The sequence below is a fragment of the Callionymus lyra genome, chromosome 13 (genome assembly GCF_982586985.1).
Source record: "Callionymus lyra chromosome 13, fCalLyr1.hap1.1, whole genome shotgun sequence".
Classification (NCBI taxonomy): Eukaryota; Metazoa; Chordata; class Actinopteri; order Syngnathiformes; family Callionymidae; genus Callionymus; species Callionymus lyra.
In genome coordinates, this window is record NC_141830.1 from 12,981,089 (window position 1) to 13,001,228 (window position 20,140).

The 20,140-nt window shown below is 36.6% G+C and overlaps 1 protein-coding gene across 1 annotated transcript in view; it reads left to right on the forward strand.

Moving 5' to 3' along the window:
* The window catches only part of opn5 (opsin 5), a 35,222-nt gene extending 21,501 nt beyond the window's left edge, over nt 1-13,721 (forward strand). The window contains exons 4-7 of the mRNA XM_087805816.1: nt 10,570-10,740; nt 12,064-12,398; nt 12,517-12,761; nt 13,399-13,721. Of these exons, the coding sequence (XP_087661942.1) occupies nt 10,570-10,740; nt 12,064-12,398; nt 12,517-12,761; nt 13,399-13,465 (818 nt within the window). The 3' untranslated portion in view covers nt 13,466-13,721. The remainder of the gene's footprint in view (nt 1-10,569; nt 10,741-12,063; nt 12,399-12,516; nt 12,762-13,398) is intronic.
* Nucleotides 13,722-20,140: the final 6,419 nt, after the last annotated feature.

Sequence of the window (20,140 nt, forward strand, 5' to 3'; positions counted from 1 at the left end):
CATTTTTGTTATTTGAAAAGCGAATTATTTCGGAACTCGAATGATTTTTATTTCATTGTACAGTTGTGCTTTATTATTAGTAAAACAGCTTCAGCCAATCAGCAGCTTCGTCACGTGTAGCGCGGACACTTCTGTTGGTGTCAAAGTCACGTGTGTCGTCAGACCAGGAAATTAAAGAACGGAAAGTGATTATGTTGACGAACATCGTCTTTTTCTTTGTCAATATAAATGTTTTATGAGGTAAAAAGTATCATGTAAACCTTCTGTTGACGTTTCTTTAACCCATAACAAATATTTTAAAGAGACGTTCGCATATGCCGCGTTTGACGTCATCACGTAGGAAGTGGGGGGACAGAATTTGTACCTACACCTGCTCCTGGAAACAGGAAGATGCAACTGGTAGGAAAACGTATTTTACTGAGGATTTAGTTTGCTCCTGGTTGCTTATAGTTGATTTAGATACTTTTGTTTAAACTAATTTAAGCTTGTATTGTGTCTTTTGTTTACACTTAAAACCTAATCTTAAATCATTTTGAAAGCTTTGTTTGAAAAGCAAGTTATATAAACATTTTATCTGAAGAAAACTTTGACCTTCATTGAAATGTATTAAGACTAATGCATGATTTTGTTTTAAGGTTATCAACCTATTATTTAGTGACAATTATATTTCGAACTGGAATCATCAACTGAAATCATCAGAAAGAAAATAAAATAAAAAACAAAGAAAAATAATCTAGTTGTCCTTTGCATCCTTCGACAAGTGTTCAAGCCAAAAACAGTGAACACACACCCAGCTGTGCAAGAAATGAATAACTCAGGTTCTCTGACTAGAACAAAGCAAGTTAACTGGACACAAAACTTACTTACAAAAATAAACACAGCACAACTAAATACATTACACACTAGACTGTGATCTCATCTATATCAGATAATACGTCTTCCCAGGATTATCCAAAGTTAGCCGTGATGAACGTGTGATGAACGTGTGATGAACGTGTGATGAACGTGTGATGAACGTGTGATGAACGTGTGATGAACTTGTGATGAATGTGTGATGCTCTCAAGGCAGTGGTAGTTGATCCAAGGCTGTAACCAATCACTGCCTTGGACTGATGTTCGACCCGCCCACTTTATTTGCATACTGACAAAGAAATGTCAAAATGTATAAATACCTAAATAAATAGAAGATAAAATTTATAAATAAATGACAATGTGTATTTATACCTAAAATGGCTCCATTCTTTGACAAAAATTTAATCAGAAGTTCATTTATTTATTTTGACATTGATATTTATCCAAACATTTATTTATACATTCTGTTACATATTTATACATTTATACATGTATTTATACATGTCATTTATCGTCCTTCATATTTATCTGCCTTGATTTTTCACAGTCACAATCTAATTTTGAACCCTATCAAACCAGGGGAGCATTTCTGTCTATTCAACCCCACAATAGAATTGATGCATTTGTGGTCCTGATGTGTAGTTTTCTTTTTGAAAGTCTGCAGATAAATGTAAAATGTTTTCAATCCTCCACGACCTCGTCATGAAACTTAATTAAATGATTATAGAAGGAATCTTTCATTTGTTGTGTCTGTCGACTTCATGCTGCTTAAGCTTCACTATGATTCTTATTTTTGATCACGTCAGCGTTTGTGCGCCACTGGTCGCTGGTGTTGCCAGATTGGGTGATACAGTAAGACCTGTTAACAGTGTGTTTTAGTGTGTTTCTGCCTGTAAGTCATTGTACTGGACGACAATGAACAGAGAGAGTGATGTTCAAGGACACCAGAATGAACGTGTTCACAGTTATGTTCAACAGAGCAAAATACACCATGTTTAGTCAATGTTCGTCCGTATATATGAACTAGTAAATGTACTATCGTTCAATGATTCCAACCACAACACTGCTGATTAGTTTCAAAGCGGTTCTTTAAATTTTGCTGGGGATAAAATTAAGGAAAACGGGTGCATTATGTATGATTACGTATCCCACATAATTATGCTTTGTTTCCATTGTAAATGGAATTATTTAAGCTACAAATAGAGTATATAAAACTGTGCATGAGGGGCTTTGCAAGGCGAGTGTTGAGTTTCACTGATTCTTATTTGAGCATTTATAAATACATTACATCTTGTTTGTGTGTATATTAGGTTAGGTTTTCTGTTTGGTTAAAGCCATCTTGGATGACATCAGACCAGGGAAAACATGAGGAGGGGCTAGTGGCTACTGTGTGACAGTTGGCATGCTTTTAAAAAAGTTACTAGTTCTCGATCATGACTGTTCATCACAGTTTGTCCAGTTGAGTGGCACATCTTATTTATTTACAAGCAGCGGAAGAAGAAAAACAAAACGAGCGTAAAGCTTTGCTGGCGTCACATCCTACAGTCGACTGTGATAGATCCTCAATTATCAAAGCTTGGCTTATCAAGCTTGGCTAATGAGCCTGTTTTTGTTTTTAAAACTCACTGAAGCCTGAAATTGCATGTACTCTTGACATGTATTTGCATCAGTGTATCAATTATAACTTTAACTTTTGTCAGGAACCTCTATCTTTAATATTCTAATACAGCCTAACTTGGTCTCCACACACTCCACTCACTTACTTTTCATTTTACATTTAAAGTTATAACAACTGTCTTTAAATTGTAATGCATTTTAATAATTTGTTTTGCATTACTTTCACTGAAAAGTGAAGTCAATATTGATTTTAGTTTTTTTGTGCTCATGATTATTACGTCACAGGACCAGACTTTTATCAGACGTTTGAATTGTTTGCGCCAAGTGAGAACAAACAAATGTATGTTTTCCAATCAGCCTCTTAATGAGAAAATGTCTACTGTGCTGAAATCTTGTGACTGAAGACACGTACTTCTATGTTTTCCCCAGAGTAGCTCATTCACAACTGAATAAAAATGTCGCTTCGTGCCTCTAAGTACTTCCTGAACAACATTTTTCTTTAATGACGTCCCATTTTATTTTCCAAAATAACATGAATCATGTGAAAATCAAGAGAAGCAAGTTCGTCAACCCGGGGGTGAATCCACTCTCCTGCCAGAACATTTAGACACAAAGTTACTTTGACTGCTTCAGAAATGCTAAGGGCGAAAAGCCCTTCATCAACTTTTAAATGTATTTTTTAATGATTATATGGGATACATTTTAATTAAATAATTTTTTATAAAATAATAATTATATATATATATATATATATATATATATATATATATATATACTGCACTGCTTCCAGGATTTATGTCAGAGCTTTCATCTGTATGAAATGTATTTCATTCTGTAAAATGTTTGTTTCATCAAAATTTAAGTTACTGATTTACAGTTGTATTCTTTTTAAACTCCATTTTAAGATGTTTCAAATAAGCCCCTGATCGTCCCTGTAATGTGTTCACGTTCATAACTCTGTATGTAAAATATAAACATTTACATTGGAGCTGAAATTTAAATTTAAGTATATGATCCATGTCAGATATGTTTTAAATGAACTAATATAAACTGTTAATCCATTTTGAATTTGTTTTTTAATGATCGCTGACAAATGAAATCATGGACTCATGTTTATTTAAATATGATTTAAATATGTTAATGAGTGCGTGGAAAGGGACAAACAACTCAGTGATTAATTCTACGTTGATTCGTTTACAAAGGAAAAGTGCTTTTATTTGTGTGCAGGAACCGATTCAAACATTCGAATATTTTTCTACGGGCACCATTTTCTGGATTTGAGTGTTCGACCGTTTTTAGTAGAAAATCCACAAACTTCTTTGGACATGAGGCCCCTGGTTCTTACTTTCAGATCTATTCATGGTCAAACTTTACATCAATGATCTGATTCAGCCTTACACCCCAGCTCGGGCTCTGAGGTCTGTGGATCTTTTTGTCTCTATGTTGTCTTGAACCTGGTCTGCGAAAGGCCCTTTACAAAATAGAGGAACATTTCAATACTTTCTGGAACGAAATAAATGAAACGGCCTTTGGAAAAAGAGGGTTAACCAATAAGCGAGCAGCCTTGGGTCACATGCTTGCATGACATTTTAGCCCCTCTTGAGCTCCACTACTTACGGTCCTGAATGCGAGCAAGATTAAAGCAAAACGGTACAAAAAGCAAGAGGTTAATCAACCGATGGTCACTCGTTCTAAAGCTTTCTTTCAAATTCTCTGGGATGCATCTGCAACTTTAGAGGTTCACGCCACCTCAACATAGAGTACAGTTGCGTTATTGCTTTGTGCTTTCTGAAGAGGATGTGGAACATGATAATTATCAGTTACTCTATAACTATTGTTGTTTTCTATTGTCCTCTACAAAGCAATTTTCACTCCATTCCTAGTGAATTGAATGACTTGAATGCTTCTTTTTTCATTCCCGACGACAATGGCTGTCCAACCTCGTGAACTCAAATTTAGAGTTCAAAATGAGATCACACAATTGTCGGTTGGCTGATAAGGTCAGACAGAGTTAAGAATAAATTCACAATTTACTAAAAGCAAATCACTGCAGATCTGCACATTAAAGGTGGAAATGGTGGAAACAGTTTGAGAGAACAACATTTTTAAATGGCTACAGTTAGATTTCAAGTATTAGAAGTTGATCTATTCAAGTTCTTGACTACAATTTAGTGCAAGGGTGGGCAATTAAATGTACTCAGGGGAAGTAATAAATAAATAAAATGACATCCATGCATAACCTTTAGTATTCTATTGTATCATATTTAATTTTTCTTAAAATATTTTAAAGGAAAAAAAACATTAAAAAAAAAAAATCCATGTGTGATATATTTTAAAATAAAAGAAAATACATAACATGCAAAGGAAAATGTCATTATTTATGCCACTGTTAAGTAATAGACGTAGTAGTAGTAGTATAAGTAGTAAATTAAATTGTTGTGACAGTTTCACTGCTTGTAGCAAAATGATCTGTTCATGTTGTAAAAATATATAATAGGATATTAAATTAAATATGTAGCAGCAGTAGCTAATAATAGTTGAATTAGTAGTACTAACAATAGTAGCAGTACTAGAAGGAGTAGCTGCAGTAGTGATGGTGTATCATTTACGTCGAGCTCCTGGACGGCGCCACCGTGTGGAGCTGCCTTGTTAAAATTATGCCATGAAATAGAATTAAAAAAAATATATATTAAAGTTATTAATTAAAAAAATGAAACAAAACATAAACTATAAACAAGACAAATAAAGGAAGAAGAGAAAAGAAAAAATAAAGAAAATAATACATTTGATAATTGTTACTATAAAATAATTATAGTATTATTTTGACCTCAGGTCTGATTTATTGAGTTGTTATTTAGATGCAGCTCGATGAATTGCCAGAAAATCAGGTTATGTCGTGTTCAAATTCAATCCTATACTGAAAGGGCTTGAACTAAGTCGTGATTTCCGAGCGATCCGCTCTGAACTCACCACATGCTCCATATGCAGACACAGTTGTCTCTTTGTCCACCTGAACTTGAGCTGCTCCTCAGTTGTTTCTCTTCTCTCCATGTATAGTTTCAAACGCTCCATGGGCTCTTCATTTCCTGGCAATTAGTTCGAGTTCTTGACATTCTGCTCAGTCCTGACTCGCTCGGCCGTGTTACGATGTCCCCAAAGACCTTATTATCTTTCTGTTGTGTTGCACTTCGACACAAATTTTCAAACATGGACGACTAAAATAATAATTGCATTTTGAAATCCAAAAGGAAAATACATTAAGAAACAACAATGAAAAACCTACTTGACTTGAGCTTCATTCAAACGTGTGCTTGAGGTCAAGGGAGTTGTTTTTTTAAATTGTTATTCTAGTGCTGGGATGAGATGAAGTTCAACAACTGGACCACAAGCCATGTCAGCTCAGCCTCATACACATGTTTGTCAAGCTAAAACTTATTTTCAATGAATTAATAGAAACACATTTAGGCAGAACACCACAAAAATATTATCGTATTTTCCCATTATAAACATCTCCTGAAAAATTTATAAATAATAAAAATGTAATCTGTCTTTAAAAGGCACTTTTAAATGTTTTACATTTAAAAGGAAACTAATGTGTTGCTTTAAGTGTCTCTTTAATGGTCATAATGAGAGAATTACTGCATCTTGCAGAGGAAGATTTCAAGTTAAACATTTAAATAGGAGGCAGAAATCAGAGTTCATTTTTTTTTTAGTTGTAATGTAGCAAATTCACATAAGTGAGTCTGTGCTGCTGTTTATTAATGTAACATGCTTTGAGGAAACAGTTTAATTTAAAGTGAGCAACATTTATAAATAAACCCACTCAATTATTTTACAAGGCGGCATCTGTCGAAACAAGTTGTTGCTATAATTGAGTGAATTTGTTTTGTTTGATTACTTACCCTGTACTTTCAAAATATTGAATTATTTTTTTTGATGAGATTCGTACACAGAATGAAGCCACTTGAAAACACGAGGCTCTTGTGGAAGACACGTTATTTCTCATCCTCCATAACAAAACATGGCAAGTCTGTCTTGCCGGAACAAAGTGGCCCCTTGTTACCCTCCTCTAAAATTAAGATCAGGAATTGGATAATGAAAGCATTTAGAAATGAAACGTAATGAAAAACAAAAGTACAGATTTTCCCGACAAAAGAGGGGGAAAGCAAACTAAAATGTTAAATAAAGATGTATTGTGTTGAAGCCACTGCTTCGATAGTTGTGGTCACACTATATATACACATATATTTATGAGATGTTTTCTTTTCCTTCTTTTTTTTTTACAAGTAGATAATAACCAGAACGGCTCCTGGCTGTTGAAGTCTGCAGCAGCTCTCCTGGTCTCTCAGGGAGACTCTAATGACTGCTTCAAGAAACCTATCGATACAAGCTGCCACCATGTGCGTCGGACCCTCGGCTGAGTCGCTGCCAAATGGCGACGCTTTGGTCGCGTTGATGGTGCTCATAGTTTCAATGGTTTATGTCAATCAATACATTTCTTTTGTTGTATTTTCTTCTCTTATTGTATTTACCACGTAAACACAGACACTAACATATTGATCTCCAATTATATGAACTAGCTAACGTGCCTGAGGATTCTTATAAGATATTAAACCGCAAAAAAATATTTGAAATTAAAAGGTTATGTCATTTATTTTTTTATATTTTATAGTCCTTTTAACATACTTGGTTGGACCTAGAAAGGCTACTAGCGTCATGTATTGGCTGGGAAGTTGCTATCGGCTAAAAGTCGGCAAAAACGTTACGACTTTTAAACTTGATCTTATCTCAACATTTCAGCTACAGAAGTCCAATTTATTTAAAACCTTTCTTGAATTTTCAAGCTACGGTTGGACTATTAATGAGTAGTTAGCGCGCAACTGTTTTCTGCCTTGCTTGAACGGCGATCCGATACAAATCTCTATGCATGGATTATTGCGATACAATTCACTCACTATACGTTTTAAAACCTTACGAATTGATTTGAAATACGCTAAGTATGAAAAAGATGAAAGAGAAATGTTTCTCAGAACCATTGGTTTATCTTACATATACTGTGAATAAAAAAGTACATTACAAAATGAATGCATTTCAAATCCCTTTTATACTTAAAAAATGTACAAATGGGACACACAAAATGATTAATAAATACATTTTTCAAATCTGGATGAAAACAAGACACATGGTTAAGTTAATGTTTGTACTGTTTGATTAGGTACCAATAATAATATAGAGACTGACAGTGACGGCGACCGATCACACCTGTATTAGTTTTTCCTGAGACGAGTTGTCAGATTAGTATTTGGTTGTACATTAATTTTCAATTGTGCTGGCCGACGTGCTGTTCTGATGTCGCCCGCGAACAAGAACAACACTGCAGATGTTTTCTTACATTTTCCCAGGCTACCATAGCTAATAAATACTGTCGCTATTTATCTCCAGGGATGACTCTTGCCAGACTCGGTTCAAGCCAGAATTAATCTGGCGGGAATTTGATAAGTGGGCTGATAAACACACGCCGGGGGGGAGTTCCACATTTGCAGGCAACATTTCCATCATAAACAAGCAACAAAAGAGCATGACTTGTTTTAAAAGTAAAAAATGTGCAAAACTGAACATGTGAGCAGAGACTTGCGGCTCTTTCCAAGAAACAAGTTGTTGGTTCCTCCACTGTAATCTTCATTTATGGACAGATGTGTCTGACTACATTCATAATATATATTATTAATATTTATTTTTTCAGGAACACAAGTTACACCATTGTGGATTATAATGAAACCTGGAAGAAGCTTGATTTTCTTTCTTTTCATTTTCAACAAACAAAAGTAATTTAAAGCTACAAAATAATATTATAGTTCATATGGTTAACTTGATGCAAATCTTAAATCTTAAAAAACAACTTCTAAAGATGCTACATAATCTTTGGCAGAAATTTAAAAAAATAAATGCATTAGAGTATTAGAAAGAATGAAACAATTAAAGCAAATGTAAAGTACAAAATATACAGTACTGTGCAAAGTTTTAGGCAGGTTATGAATAAATGCTTCAAACCAGCATCAATTCTTTCAAAGGCATCAAAGTATGGAACAGGCTTCCAGACAATCTAAGGAACAAAGCAGATTTTCATCGCTTCTCATGGGCTGTCAAAGACTGGCTTTTAGACCACCAGTCCTGCTCGCACTGATAGTACTAGACAGGTATTTGGCCATCAGATGACCTTATTAGATTGTACTGTGTTTTTTGTATATTATTGTGTTTTTGCTTTATTTGTACGTTATGTATTATGTAAACTGTATGCATCTTTGTTGACTACAGATTGGGCTAAATCTGGTGCTTAGCTGAAATGAAATCTACACTAGGTACATTTGCACAAAGTCAGGGGTTTTGTAGGATTCTAGTGAGTATAGTAGCGTCAACCAATTATACCGAACAGGTGTTAATGATCATCAATTTCACAAGTCTGTTGAAACACAGTCACTAAGTGAAAAAGATACAGCTGTGTAGGAGCTTACAACTGGGTGAGGAACAAACTCTGCTACCAACCTGAGGTTGTGGAAGACAGTTTCATGTCACAGGTCATACACCATGACTCAGCACAGCAACAAGACACAAGGTAGTTCTACTGCATCAGCAAGGTTTCTCCCAGACAAAGATTTCAAAGCAGACTGGGGTTTCAAGATGTTCAAGGTCTTTTGAAGAAGCACAAAGAAACGTTGAGGAAACTCAGTGCAGCAGATGAAAGACACATCAAGCTTATTTCCCTTCGAAATTGAAAAATGATGTCCAGCCGTGCCATCACCTCAGAACTGGCAGAAACCAGTGGGACCAGGTACAGAAGTACTGGCCAGAAGTGTCTTCATGGAAGAGTTGCAGCCAAACAGTCATTCCTTCGACATGGAAACAAGGCCAAGTGACTCAACTATGCACGAGACCATAAGAACTGAGGTGCAGAAAAATGGCAGCAGGTGCTCTGGACTGATGAATCAAAATTTGAAATATTTGGCTGGAGAGCGTTTCAATAATGAGTGTCTACAGGCAACAGTGAAACATGGTGGAGGTTCATGCAAGTTTGGGGCTGCATTTCTGCAAAAGGAGTTGGAGATTTGGTCAGGATTAATGAAATCCTTAATGCTGAGAAATACAGGCAGATACTTATCCATCATCTGGGAGGCGTATGATTGGCCCAAAGTTTATTCTGCTGCAGGACAACGACTCCAAGCATACAGTCAATGTCATAAAGAAATATCTTCAGCAACCTTCCAGACGAGTTCCTTCAAAAAACTGTGTGCAAGTGAACCTAGAAGAACTGATGCTGTTTTGAAGGCACATGGTGGTCACACCAAATATTGATTTGATTGACATTTCTCTTCTGTTCATTCACTGCACTTTTGTTAATTGATGGAAATAAACACTTCAATTTTTGAAAGCATTCTTAGTTTACAGCATAAAACTTTTGCACAGTACTGTATATATTTGTAAATGATAAACAATTTCCCCTAAATATAAAGCATTTAAGGTGACAGAAGTAAGAGATTTATAGGAAGCAGACATAAGGCAAGGAGGCGTAAAGGACTCAAAATGTCTGCTGCCACCCCTTGACTCTAGTGATGGTCTGATGAAGCTTCATGAAGGACTGTCATGTTGTTTACTGGTCAGTAGGTGGCGCCACACTATGTTAACTGGAGTTACGCCATCAGAACTTTAGCCTAGTTGCAAAATATGAACACGTTTCCAGGGATGGAGTTGCTCATGAAATGTTTTTGTTTGCGCTGCGTCCTCACTGGGATTTAAGATCCGCCTTCATTTTAGATTTTATTGATGCTCTTGTTTGATCCTGGTTTTAGGAAATCAATGTATATTTAATGTGTGAGTATTGATTGTATGCTTTGGTGTTATCAATATTTCCATTAAGCTTATCGATTGGTGCAGACTGAGCACTGCTCTGTAGTTTTGGTCTTGTTCTGGGAAGATCGATGTGCGAGACTCTGATGACCTCATCACTGTCAAAAATGAGTGGTCCAGCTGTACAGAAGCAACTCTGTGTAAAATTGCTTTTTTGTCTCTCCTACATCTTCATTGTTTCTCCTCTCTCTCTCCCAGTGACAGGAAAACCCTTTTTTGTCATATCCAGCTTCTACCACCGATGGCTCTTCGGCTGGGAGGGGTGTCAATTCTACGGCTGGGCCGGCTTCTTCTTCGGCTGTGGCAGCCTCACCACGATGACCATGGTCAGCCTGGATAGATACCTGAAGATCTGCCATCTCAGATATGGTACGTTAAGATGGACATGCATGAAAGTTTAAACATGTATCTGGATTTATCCATCCCTGACCTTTTAATCATAATTAGAAACAGTATAGAAACGATACATTTCAACAAACAAAGTCATTCATTTAAAGTGCTCCATAAAAGTACAATAGAATAGTTTAATTAAGTAAGTTAGATTTGATCTATTTCAATTTAAATTGATTTCCTTTTTTAAACCACGTATTTTTGTTTTAAATAAAACCTGAATTAAAACATTGCACACTTGAATGGTCTGTGACATGAAATTATTAGACAGAAAAATGACTTATTATTTGTTGACTAAGAAAATTACATTTTGTGCCCATAAACTACCATAAAATAAACTACTAACAAAGGACTGCGGCCATTTTTGTTTGAACCATAATGTTCAGAAATACAGTTTATTGTTGAGAATTTAAAGAAACCGATACCAATGATTCGATACTTTTTCTTATTTGTTTTCAGCTGCAAATACCCACAATTGTTTTTGTCTATCTGGTGTGCACGCCTTCATCGCAACTTAAAAACAAAGGATACATTTTTTATTTGTTGCCGCTAGAGTCCATTTTCCTGAACTCTTTAATATTATTGACTGATTGTGACTGATTTGAAGTTGAACACATTAACCAGCTAAACTAATTTCTAGTTGATAGATGGATAAACTAGTCTTTGGATATCTTGTCATGCAAAATGGATGTTAATGTATGTTATATTTTAAATAGTTTTAAACTTGCGTCGAGTTCAAATTTAACGGAACCAAACTCGTGGGCCGACGTACAGCATCCAAATATGTATGTGTAGATCCAACATGGTGTCACAGACCCTCAACATCAACCCGAGAGGCCACAGCAATAGACGGTTCCTGATTCAACCTGAATCCCCGTCATACGTACAATACAGTCCCGACTCCGCGACAGCACCGTGGGATTGAACATCACTCGCCTCCAACGATATTGTGTAACAGCTGTGACTACGTCGCTGTGGATTACACTTAACATCAGTTAAGTTGCTGGGATTTGCCTTCATGGTGTGAGTGTGATTTCTTGCAGGCATCTACAAATTAAAGAAACCATTCACATGACTTCTTCGCTCTGGGTTAAGAAAATAAAGGCTACTTGTGCTCTGGGGTGTCATTAAAAGTTGTGATTTTGTTTACACCCTGTAGTCAAGTAGATGCAAGTACATGTTAATAAACAATTTATTAAGTAGTTCACAAACAGCTATATTAAGAGTCTCTTCTTGGAACTTGTGCTTTTAAAAATATTTATATTCTCCATAATCTTTTTTTTTCTTTCCTTCTTTGAACAGGCACTTGGCTCAAACGTCACCACATGTTCCTGTGCCTGGTCTTCATATGGGTGTACGCGGGCTTCTGGGCCACGATGCCTTTGGTCGGCTGGGGAAGTTACGCCCCGGAACCCTTCGGGACGTCCTGCACTTTAAATTGGTGGCTGGCGCAGGCGTCCGTCTCCGGCCAGACATTCGTTATGTCCATCCTTTTTTTCTGTCTCATCCTCCCCACTGTCGTCATCGTCTTCTCCTACACCAGGATCATATTCAAAGTCAAATCCTCTGCCAAGGAGATCTCGGAATTTGACGCCCGCATCAGAAACAGCCATACTTTAGAGATAAAACTCACAAAGGTGAGTCCATGTCAAGTCTGAACCATAACCTTTAGTTCATCCAATTATCTGGTTGTCAACCTTCTCCGTATTGACCTTCTTTGAAATTAATTTCCACTGTCTTGTCTCCACTTTTCAGGTGGCGATGCTGATTTGTGCAGGTTTTTTAATAGCGTGGATCCCTTATGCCGTCGTGTCGGTAGTGTCTGCGTTCGGTGATCCGGACTCCGTTCCCATTCCGGTGTCTGTGATCCCGACCCTGCTGGCCAAGTCCTCCGCCATGTACAACCCCATCATCTACCAGCTAGTGGACCTAAAAAACACCTGTGCCAAATCAAACTGCATGAGGTTTCTGAAGAGACCGCGGCAATTTAGAACATCACGGTGAGACATTTCACGCTTATTTGCAGCTATTCCGACATAACTCATGCAACGTCTTCGCTGTTAGGGTAAAACTTGAGGCCCTGGGAAGGAAACAATGATGTTATCTATGTGGAAAGAGCTCGGAAAACATAGTTTATCTTAACCCTTGACCTCTGGGTCAAGGTTAACGGCCTCCTTGTCTTCCATAAACACAAATGCAGTGGTAATGACAGTCCTATTTACGACTAATGGTGTAGTAAGTAAGAACGCTCCCTATTACTGATGGTCTGATGAAGCTTCATGAAGCAGTGTCATGTTGTTTAGAGGTCAGTAGGTGGCGCCATCAGTTTGAAAATGATGTGATGTTTCATTGGAACGGTTGTTCAAAAGAAAGGAAAATAGTGCAGAGACCGCCATCTAGTGGACTCTGAAAAAAATTGACATTGCTTCATGAAGCTTCATCAGACCATCACTACTCTCTGTACACCGTGATCTTAACAGGAAGTACAATTTGTAGAATCTTACTCGTCTCTGAATATCAAAGCTAATTTGTAACCATCTCCCATCGTAGGACAGAAATTGTTATTTAAAGGTTTCGCTGGAGTTGTGTGTCCGTGTGAGTCTCTACCAATTACTGACCAATCCTCTCTTTTCGCAGCTTATACACAATCACAGGCTCTCTGCGGATCCCTGCCCCGTCCAAGGAAGCTCACATTGAGATGTGAGACGGAAAGAAGGACGAGAGAACTTCCCTGTTATCGTCTCTTTAACTGCAACCAAGTCACGCGCTGCCTGTCATCCGCTGTGATGTTGTGAACCACAGACCTCTGTGTACAATAGTTCCAGCCGTTTGTTTCGTTGCGCACTTGTTCTACTGTTCCACTCCTAACTTCCGAAATGTGAATGTTGTACACGTGTTTGCGAGCACGACTTCTGTAGTTGCTTCTGTGGCACATTTTAAAAATGACTTTCTATGCTGAAGCACATCCTTCTTTTTTTTTGTTTTTGTGGACGAAATATTACGATTTTAGTTTTAGGATTGAGTGTAACATACATTTGTACAGATTGTCGTCTTTTGCAAAACACTTGTGTAATCGCAGGGAGGTGAGGTCAGGGTAAGCAGGTGAGGCAGAGCCTCACTTGCAATTGAGGCGCGCTGGTTGCCGTATCTCTAAATGTTTCTCACAAATACGTTTATTTGTCTTGATTTTCCAAAGTTTTGCTGATGTCCTTAATCATCAAAGTTTAATGTTCGTAAGGGTCTTACTTAGTTTCGCTGATCGGAAATACAACCGCAGTGAAAAGGCAAAGCTTGAGGCACACACTTCTGTGCCTCCACAAACTACTCACATCTCCATTGAGGCGAAGAGACTTTTTAAAAGTAAAGGAAATAAGTTGGACTTTTACAACAATTTTGGTTAATATACTTTAAAAACTGACACTAAAGGAGTCAGTGCTTTACCAACCCATGAACCTCACCGCACGTCACTGGTGTATCGTGAACTTTTCCGCTCCGTCAGCCTTTTACAATGCACGCTACTGGACAATGTTTCCATCAACATGGTTCGTGTTCTCTGGCAAAAAAAACAACATCTGAATATTTCAGTCTTGTTATACATGGTTGTATTTGATTATGTGTTTTAAATGTGAACATTACGTACCAATATTGACACTTTTCTACAAAATATCTTCCTTAAGAAAACGAGTATTAACCCTCAGGAAAACTGTAAGCACCATAGGAGTTGATACTGTATTTAAAGTCACTTTTGTTGACCTTTTTACAGCTTCAAGCACAGACAGAGGCCTTGATATAGTGACCTTAAAGTAAGTTTTACTTTCACATATTTGTGTATTTTCCAATTTTAAGTGGATACATTTATTTAGGACGGAATGAAAGATTGGAAAGTAGATGATTTGGGTAGTGATGCTCTGAAGCTTCATGAAGCAGTGTCATTCATTCTTAGAGTCCACTAGATGGCGGTCTCTGCACTATTTTCCTTTGTTTTCAACAACTGTTCTAATGAAACATTACATCATTTTTTAACTGATGGCGCCACCTATTGACCTCTAAACCACATGAAAATGTTTCATGAAGCTTCATCAACACATCAAACTGAGTTCGAGTGTATCTTGAATTATAAGGTGGAGTCGGAGTAGAAATATTTTTTTAGCCCACAAACTGAATCCAACGCATTGATCTTCTTTGTCAGTGATTTTGACTGATTTGGAGGTAAAAATGTCGATTGACATCAAAAAGATTAGAAACAAAACAAGCAGTAAAGTAATATAGAATTGAGTTAAAACATTGGATAGAATGATGAATTGTTTGATTGTATTATATTAATTATGAGAGTAATACAAACAAGGGCATAATATTCAATGGAAAGCTTAAGAACTTTAACTTTACCTCCATTTTTGGAATCATTGTGTTCTCTATTCCTTCGTAGATCTTCACATGAAAATTGAAATTCATCACGGTCCTTCAACAGTCCTTTGCTTGTTAATCTAATGTTTCATCTTGGAAGTGGATGTATGTTTTCAGTGCTCCTTGTAGAGCGAGGAGGTCACACTAAATTGAATTATATCATATCAAACATTTTATGCAAAGCGTGGCTCGGTATTGCAGAAAAGCATTCTGCCCTCTGGGTTGTATTCTTGTGCATAGTTGGTGTTCAGTTTATGTTCCTTAATGAGCAATATTTAGTTTTATTAAAAGCACATTTAAAAAATATTGATGTGTTGTTATGGATGTCGAGGAATCTTTCTCTGTCTCTCTCTCTCTATTTCGTTTTCCCCTATAAAAATGTTAATCTAAATGAGTTGCAATTCAGTCACATCACAATTGGTGATCTACAGCGCCCCCTATCTCTCCGCATCTGAACTCTGGCAAAGCGATTGCTTACGCATACAAACTCTAGCGTAAGAAAAAGTCTGTTTACATTTTAGAAAACCGTTTAAAACAACTTTTTTTATTTATCAACTGAAAAGTTTATTTATAAAGCAACATCATACACAGGATGTCATAAGGATTAAACATAATACAAATATATTCTATATATATAGTCTATATTCTAATGACAAACCAGACAAAATATTTTATAAAGACATAAAGATGGAAATGTTTATTTTAGGCTGAGTATTTTCCTTTAGTTTTCTACAAGAATTCTCTCCACACTCTGACTTTTCTTACTGGCTTATTTCCTTTAAAAAAATATTTATTTACATCAGTTATTATCCACACTATGACCTATTTCTTCATATTTCTCATGATGTCAACATTGTCATAGTCAACTTCTCTACTTCTCTTCATAATATGACATTTAGTTCAAGTAATTCCGTCTTCTTCCCCAGAGTGCCACTGTTCCTGTCATCCCTGGAACGTCCATTAATCTTAGTTTTTTGTTTTTTTTCCAAGAGTGCTTCACATTCAGTATTCTGCAGCGATCTCAGTCGTCTTCCTCGGATCAGGACCAATATTAAATCTAATCGATTGGATCATTGGACATCATTCTAAAATTAATTTCTTTCATTCTTAAATTCTTCCCTGTGCTGCGACGTATGTTTCATAGTGAACTTCTCTAGATAAGTCGATGGACAAATGCTTTTGTAACGTTTCTATTGTGTGTCAGCAGCAGCCTGTGTTCGGTACACTTGTGTCGTAAACACCTGACTCCGGGGCAAATGCTGCCTTACATTAGCACTTCAGGCCGCACAGGTCAGCAACACAATCAGCCACACAATCAGCGCTGGATCATTGTGTTGGTAAATGTTTCACAAATGGAATGGAATTCTAAAGTCATCTGTTGGACATGAACGACTTTTCAACAATAAACAAAGAGTTATGAAACCCCACTGAATGACTGCTTTTCTTTTACGTTTGTTGTTTAACTCAATGGTAGCATTGACGAGATAACCTTTGAGAAGGTCATTTAAGCTGTCATGTGAATTGAAATCAGAATTTACTTGACCCAAATACATGAAGTGGCTCGAGGCTGAAAGACTAAAACAATAGTACATATAACAGTCGATAATATCAAGAAATACGGTACAAACAAACATACAACCAGAAGGAAGATGAAAAAGGAAATAATCTAAAACGGACAGGTAATGGAAATAAATCTAGGATGGAAGAAAGAAAGTTAAAAAAAAAGTAGGCAGAATGATTCACAGTATGGAGCTTAAAACACAATACGGCAGAATAAATCAATGAAGAATTCACAGAAATTAGATGTTCAAAATTTACCAGCATAAGGAACAATAGTGAACCTTTTAAGCGAATATTTTTGGACCTAACCTAAATCTCACCCCAATGATTTCCATCGTCTGAAAGCTCCCGAAACCTCTCTCTTTCTCATCATTGCTGCCATATTATTATTATTTTAGAGATTGACACCCTGGAGAGTCGAAGGTTTTGAAAGGTGGAAAGTATGTTGAGTTTTGTCGAAGTGTGAAATTGCAGCAGACACCCGACAGCTGGGCCGACGGACTCAGAGGTGAGTCCAATTAGAAGAGTGTTATCCATGCTAGTGCACCTTATAAATCTCAAGTGGGAACTGTGAGAAAATGATCATACACATGAACCAACACAAAAGATTCCATTATTTCTTATATACACGGGTACAATGGCTTAGGGTGTCCCCCACCTCATCCCCGAAGAAGCTGGGATACGCTTCAGCCCCCCCCCACAACCCAAATAAGTGGCAGAAAATGATTGAATGAATGAAAAAAAAGGCGAAATGAAGAATTAAGGCCACAGCAGTTACACTATTATGACACTAGAGGGTTCTTTAAACAGTTTTTTTTTTTTTAGAGGAAAGCCACAAATAACAGAACGGCCACACATATTTTGAAAATAAATGAAAATGTGTTTAAGCAAAAGCTGAAATTAAATATTCAGCTTGCCTGCATTCTGAGGCAGAACATGTCAACCTCTGGTGACTTAATTTAAGTAGAAATTATTCTCCACATGCCAGCTGCTGTGTTGTGTGCTGCCTTGGTGTGAAAGAAACAAAACATTTAGAGAAACTGAAATACCATGAGAACATACAGCGTGTAATAATAGAGCTTGGAGACGAAAACCTCTGCTGAGCCGCTCACGTTGTTTCTGTGTATTTATTTATTTATTATAACATCATCATCATTAATAGTATTTTCCTGCTTTTTCCAACATCATTTTTCAGCCCCAGGTGATTGAAAAGCGTTACAGATATTGTTTGCAGTTGGAAAATATGCATTTTTTTTACCACCACAAAACCTCTAAAATATTTTTCAAAACACATTTTTACATCTGCTGGATCAAAAATCAGGAAACTGCTATATATATACTGTTGAAAAGTAGGTAGAATGACCCATAGTTACGTAGCTTATAACACAGTACGGAAGAATAAAACAATGAAGAATTTATTTAGAAATTAGTAGATGTTCAAAATGTACCAGCATATACAATATGATGATATAATACACAAGGAACAATAGTAAAGGTCGACTTCACCAGAATGAAAGCAAGGACAATCAGACACCACAGACTGGAACAAGGGAGCTTAAGAAGTTGCAGGGGCGTCAAGTACAGATTGATTACAGCTGAGTGTCATAACCGAAAGAAAGTAGAACTAGAAAAAAACATGTAACTGCCACTGTCATCATGGCCATCACTGCAAGAACTCTTCAAGTACAAAGCAGTTTTTCTCTTCACAAAGCATGCCGCGATGCGGAAGGTAAGAGGATGAAAGTTGGGTACATCACTTCTAATGGTTACCATGGAAACCTCCACTAGTAAAAAGAAATGACCTTTTAAGTGAACATTTTTGGACCTGCCCTAGATCTCACCCCTATGATTTCCATCGTCTGAAAGCTACCAGAGACTCTTTCTTTCTCATCATTGCTGCCATTTTATTAATCGAACACCTGCCCAGCAAATTGACACCCTGGAGTGTTGAAGGTCAGAAAGTTGGAGTGTTGTCGAAGTATGAAATTGCAGCTTTTAAGCTGTTGACTTTATTGAGCAATGTTTTTTTTAAGAATTGATGTCTTCTTCTCTTTCAAGAAAGAGAAGATTGATAGACAGACGGACAGATAGGGAGATGGATGGATGGATGCTGGATGGATAATAGATGGATGGATGGATGCTGGATGGATAATAGATGAATGGATAGATGGATATATAGATGGATGGATGGAAGGAAATATGTTTGGGTGGATGGATGGATGATAGATGGATAGATGGATGGAAGGATGGATGGACATAGAGATAGATGGATGGATGGATAGACGTAGAGAGAGATAGATAGATAGACATAGAGATAGATGGATGGACATAGAGATAGATAGACATAGAGATAGATAGATAGATAGATAGATAGATAGATAGATAGATAGATAGATAGATAGATAGATAGATAGATAGATAGATAGATAGATAGATAGATAGATAGATAGATAGATAGATAGATAGATAGATAGATAGATAGATAGATAGATAGATAGATAGATAGATAGATAGATAGATAGATAGATAGATAGATAGATAGATAGATAGATAGATAGATAGATAGATAGATAGATAGATAGACATAGAGATAGATAAAAATAGAGATAGATGGATAGACATGGGGATAGATAGATAGACATGGAGATAGATAGATAGACATAGAGATGGATGGATAGACATAGAGATAGATAGATAGAGATAGATAGACATAGAGATAGATGGATAGACATAGAGATAGATGGATAGACATAGAGATAGATGGATAGACATAGAGATAGAAGGATAGACATAGAGATAGATGGATAGACATAGAGATAGATAGACATAGAGATAGATGGATAGACATATATATAGAAGGATAGACATAGAGATAGATGGATAGACATAGAGATAGATGGATAGACATAGAGTTGGATAGACATAGAGATAGAAGGATAGACATAGAGATAGATGGATAGACATAGAGATAGATGGATAGACATAGAGTTGGATAGACATAGAGATGGATAGATAGACATAGAGATAGAAGGATAGACATAGAGATAGATGGATAGACATAGAGATAGATGGATAGACATAGAAATAGAAGGATAGACATAGAGATAGATGGATAGACATAGAGATGGATATATAGACATAGAGATAGAAGGATAGACATAGAGATAGATGGATAGACATAGAGATAGATGGATAGACATAGAGTTGGATAGACATAGAGATGGATAGATAGACATAGAGATAGGAGGATAGACATAGAGATAGATGGATAGACATAGAGATAGATGGATAGACATAGAGATGGATATATAGACATAGAGATAGAAGGATAGACATAGAGATAGATGGATAGACATAGAGATGGATATATAGACATAGAGATAGAAGGATAGACATAGAGATAGATGGATAGACA